The sequence below is a fragment of the Neofelis nebulosa genome, chromosome 1 (assembly GCF_028018385.1).
Source record: "Neofelis nebulosa isolate mNeoNeb1 chromosome 1, mNeoNeb1.pri, whole genome shotgun sequence".
Taxonomy (NCBI): Eukaryota; Metazoa; Chordata; class Mammalia; order Carnivora; family Felidae; genus Neofelis; species Neofelis nebulosa.
Window position 1 is genome coordinate 175,392,168 of NC_080782.1, and position 4,643 is coordinate 175,396,810.

At 48.4% G+C, this 4,643-nt stretch overlaps 1 protein-coding gene across 1 annotated transcript; it reads right to left on the minus strand.

Moving 5' to 3' along the window:
* Positions 1–1,235: 1,235 nt before the first annotated feature.
* LOC131483492 (heparan-sulfate 6-O-sulfotransferase 3) lies at positions 1,236–4,055 on the minus strand. The gene has a single exon (XM_058681684.1). It carries the CDS (start codon positions 4,036–4,038, stop codon positions 3,349–3,351), a length of 690 nt encoding a protein of 229 aa, XP_058537667.1. The 5' UTR covers positions 4,039–4,055; the 3' UTR covers positions 1,236–3,348.
* Between the last annotated feature and the right edge of the window lie 588 nt (positions 4,056–4,643).

Below are 4,643 nucleotides of genomic sequence, written 5' to 3' on the forward strand. Positions count from 1 at the left end.
AACACGCACAAAAGGACACCCCCGTCCCAATCTGGGGCTCTCCTTGCCAAGAGAAGGGAAGGAATGTCTACCTGGGTGTTGTAGGAGTCAGTAGGATGTGGAAGCCCCTGGGGAATTTTCTCCCCCTCCTCTTGGGCTTTTAACAGCAATGTACCTGGTATTGATTTGGTTTTGGATCTTAAAGCTGTTGACTCCCTATGGCTCCCAAGATCCAGATGTCTTCTGTTGGCATCCCCTCTCTGAGCTTCACTCAGCATGTAGGTGTGCAGTCAATTTTTGGAGAACAAACTGTGTCCTTACCTCTTCATTTCTATCAACATAGGACCCCAGGGATATGACAAGCGTGCTGCTTTCGAATGAAATGATATGAGGGAGGAAGCCTGTGTCGGTCTTTTTAATTTGCTCAGCACTGGCCTCGGGCCAACACAAAGAGATGGTTTCTCCTCTGAACATCCTGATATCTGGTCTCAAGTGGAGCTCCATACATCACGCCTTCAGCGGCAAAGAGCCTTTTGATATAAATCCCGAGATGCCTAAGGAACAGTGTGAAGTCAGCAGAGGCTGCCTCCAAGTCTCAGCTATGCATGAACTCCCTGCCAAACATTTAAAGGGAGTTTAAAAGAAACAATCCGAATGCTTTCTAACTTGTTTTGATTTTCCACATGACAAAACACTGGATTGCTATTGTGTGAGTGTGTGTGTGCGAGCGTGTGCGCGTGTGCGTGTCACAGCGGCAAGCAGATAATTTGCAGCTCTGCCATTCCAGGCAGAACATTAGATCCTAACATCGAAATGTGACGATGGAGAGAGAGCTGCTCATTAACTGTAGCTGCCATCTTCTTCCCTCTCTACCTCAGGAACAAATCATGGGTAAGATTTTGTGAGTCTAATTTCTACCGACTAACAAGCAATGTCTATTTGGTCCCTTTAACTTACATATGTCTCAAAAAGTATGACTGCCTAAAAAGTCATCAGTCTCGGGGCGCCTGGGTGGCGCAGTCGGTGAAGCGCCCGACTTCAGCCAGGTCACGATCTCGCGGTCCGTGAGTTCGAGCCCCGCGTCAGGCTCTGGGCCGATGGCTCGGAGCCTGGAGCCTGTTTCCGATTCTGTGTCTCCCTCTCTCTCTGCCCCTCCCCCGTTCATGCTCTGTCTCTCTCTGTCCCAAAAATAAATAAAAAATGTTGAAAAAAAAATTTAAAAAAAAAAAAAAATAAAAAATAAAAAAAAAAAAAAGTCATCAGTCTCTCAGCTTGCTGGTGGGCCAGGGATGTGGAGACGTCCGGGCTCACCCCAGGCGGCGTGGCTCTGGGTCACGGCCGGCTCAGGGCTGGCACAGTTGTGCCACGCACGTGGGTTAGAGACAAGTCCTTCTGGGCTTTAATAGCTGGCTTCTTGCATGACTGGCAGGAAGCTTTTATCCCTCATGGAACACACGAGTAAAAGGAGCTTGCACTTTGCAGTCGGCCACATCTAGCATACAACCTATGAGGAAGCCGGTTATTGTCTGTGGGATTCACTTTTCCCATCTACGTAATTGGGCCCAATAATATCTACCTTGTTGTGAATAGATTTAAAGTATGAAAAGGGCCCCCCCACAGTGATGGACACAAGGGAGGCCCCCAATAATACTCCCCTCACGGGGCAGATGAAGCCAAGGGTAGTGAGAGAAGTACAAAGCCACTTCTCCAAATCTCTCTTTGATGGAGACACTGGGCTCCCCTCTGTGCAGGCAGGCACTCCATGAATGCTTGTGGGTTGATTGACTCTCAACCCCAGAGAGACTATTCTGGAGGCTGAGATGTGGCTTACGTAAAGCTGGCTTAAACATCAAACATGTTAGATATCAATGAAATAGGCTTTTCAATCTGATTTAGGGGTTTCACTCATTTTGCCTTGAGCTCCTTGAAAGGACTGATCAGATCAATGTTGTGAAACTCTTGACCCGCTCTGATCCTGCTCCTGAATGCCAGGCAAGGGCTTTCTATCCCCTTTTCCCTGCTTTTCCCCTTATTATTCGACAAACTTGGTGTTCCTGTAGTTGTGATTGGGAAAAATTGAAAACGAGAAGCAATTGGCAATGCAGCACATTTTCAGGTCCTGTCTCACACACTCCAGCCTGAGCTGCCAGCTGTGGGCATGGTCTAACAAGAGGAGAAGATCATGTGGGTAGAAGAAGGTTACCAGGCTGGAGATAGTAAAGATGTTGGGAGGTAGTCTGTCTAAACTCCTGGGACAACTGGCCCACTGAGTTCCGTGTCTCCTAGCATAAATCAGTTATCATTTATTTAGTGACCCTGAAGATCTTTTGCATACCGGCTAGCTAAGCTCCTAGTCTTTGGGCCACATTCTTTTTAAACGTCTTTGCCTCTGTGCTATAGCAGAATTTTAAACTTGGAAGTACCATATCAAAGAAGATGACGGCTCCAAAGTGGTAAAACAGAAATACTCCTGGAAACACTACAAGTTCTGTAGCCTGTTTGGAAATGTTAGACATAGAGTTTTCTTCCTGCTTCCCCCAGCTCTTAATTTATGAGTCAATTCTTTTTGAACGAAAATAAAATCGGTAAAGGGTGATCTTAGACACTTGTTAATAAGCACATTTTCTCTTAAATGCCACTACCAGTGTTCATTTCTCAGGGCCTGTCCTGAGACATGCCTGTCCTGATTCTACCAGCCATTCCCTAAAAGACGGGAGATGCAACACGGCTCCGAGCTGAGATGCAGGGGCTTTGCGGGGTGTGAGTCTCTAGTGATCGTCAGCAGGAGGGTGACCTTGTTTAAAAACAGCTGCAACAACAAAACACCGCTACTTATGATTTGAACCGCATTCGCACCGGGTTCAAGATGAGAGCGAACAGCAAAGCGAGGGTTGGCATAAAACCTCATTTAAGGGTGGAAGGGGACTTCTTTCTTTCTCCTTCTCTCTAGACAGACCAGTATTTCCATTACAGAGGCCGTGTGAAACAGACCAGTTTCAGCAGAACATCCAAGCCATAATTTGGCTTTTCATGTGTGCCTCTGTGGGTTCCCATGCTGCTGCAAAGGATGTTTTCAAGAACTGTTTCTTTCTGGTGCTTCTCTTCTTGAGCTTCTAAGGACGTCTAAGTCAGATGCATCCCTACCCTACTTAATATCATGGATTGAAAAACGTCAGGGGAAAAAAAGAAGAAGACAGATCCTCTCCAGCTGGGCAAGGATGAAGACAAAGAGGAAGCAGGTGTCCAAATCAAGCCACCTACAGCCAGATGTCCTCCAAAAGGCCCATCCTTCTCCAAGGTAACCAACGCCACAGAAGGTCGGTGCGCCTGCTCATCCCCCCGCGTCCTGAGGAAGGAGAGCGCAGGGGGTCACCATCTCACCACCTGGCTGTTGTAGTCCTCGGTGACCGCCCCGTCTGTGTTCCCGTCCTCCTTGGGCCACCGGTGGCCCCTGTGCTCCCGCTGCAGCCTGCGCCCCTCCCGCCTCTTTTGCCGGTCCCTCTGGTGCTCTAGCTGCTTGGTGTGGTGGTAGCGCTGCTGGAAGAGATCCTTCGCGTACTCGTAAAGCTGCATGTCCAGGAAGTTGAGCTCCTCGATGCGCTGGCGGGCGCCCTCGTTGATGTCCACGTTGGAAGCCCGCGTGATGTTGAACTGCGTGAAGGGGGAGATAAACTTGAGGTTGAATGTCCTCTCAAAGAGAAACTGAGTCTTCCTCTGGAATTCCGTGAGCCCAAAGAAGGCCATGTTCTTCAGGTTGTTTTTCGCGCTCTGCAACAGGATGGTGTTTCTCTCGCTCTCATTCATGAAAGTCAAGTTGTAGCAGCCCACCAGGCTCAGGTCGGCCAGCATGCGCACCTGGCGGTTGTTGGCCAGGTTGTAGGTGCAGTCCATGAACTCCCGCAAGCTGACCCCAGACCAGTCGTCCCCGGGGTAGCAGGTAGGCAGCTCATCAGGGGTGGGGCTTCTCCCATCACACATGTGGAGGGAGGTTTTCCACGTGGCCCCTCTCTGGACGTGTTTCCACTCGCTCAGGTAACGTGACACTGGATCCCGTAACATGGTGATGTAATAGAAATTCCTGGAAGAAATTAGAAGGAAGAGGGTCAGTCAGTCGTTGACAACCACAGCTCTGGGATTCTGAACCTCCGTTGTGTTTATATCAGCACTGAGTCAATTGCCTCTTCTGCCCAATGTTCATGTGAGCATCGTTGCTTGGATTTGCACCTATCAGGCAAATGTTCCCAAATGTGATATTTCCATAAACATGCATGGACCGGTTTTCAATACCATTCATTTGTTGGGTATTTCCTCCCTGCTCCAGTGTGGGGAGAGATGTGGTGGGGGAATAGGTCATTCATTCATTAAGCAATTTCTTCGCTGATAAATTACTACCAGAAATAACAATACCTTATGTTAAGAAAACACACCAAGAGTTTTCAAAGTTATTCTCCAACCAATGTTTTATTTGATCCTTACAACAAACCTTTGTAGCAGATGTGGGACTATTTGACAGGGAAACGTGCAAGGAGGCAAAGTGATTCATCCAAGGTTGTGGGACCAAAAAGGGCAAAGCCGGGAGCCAAGCCTCCTTAGTCTTGCCTGTTTACACTGCTGTTTTGGATTACAAGGTAGGTGGGGTTGGGGGACGATGTGTTGTATGTGGA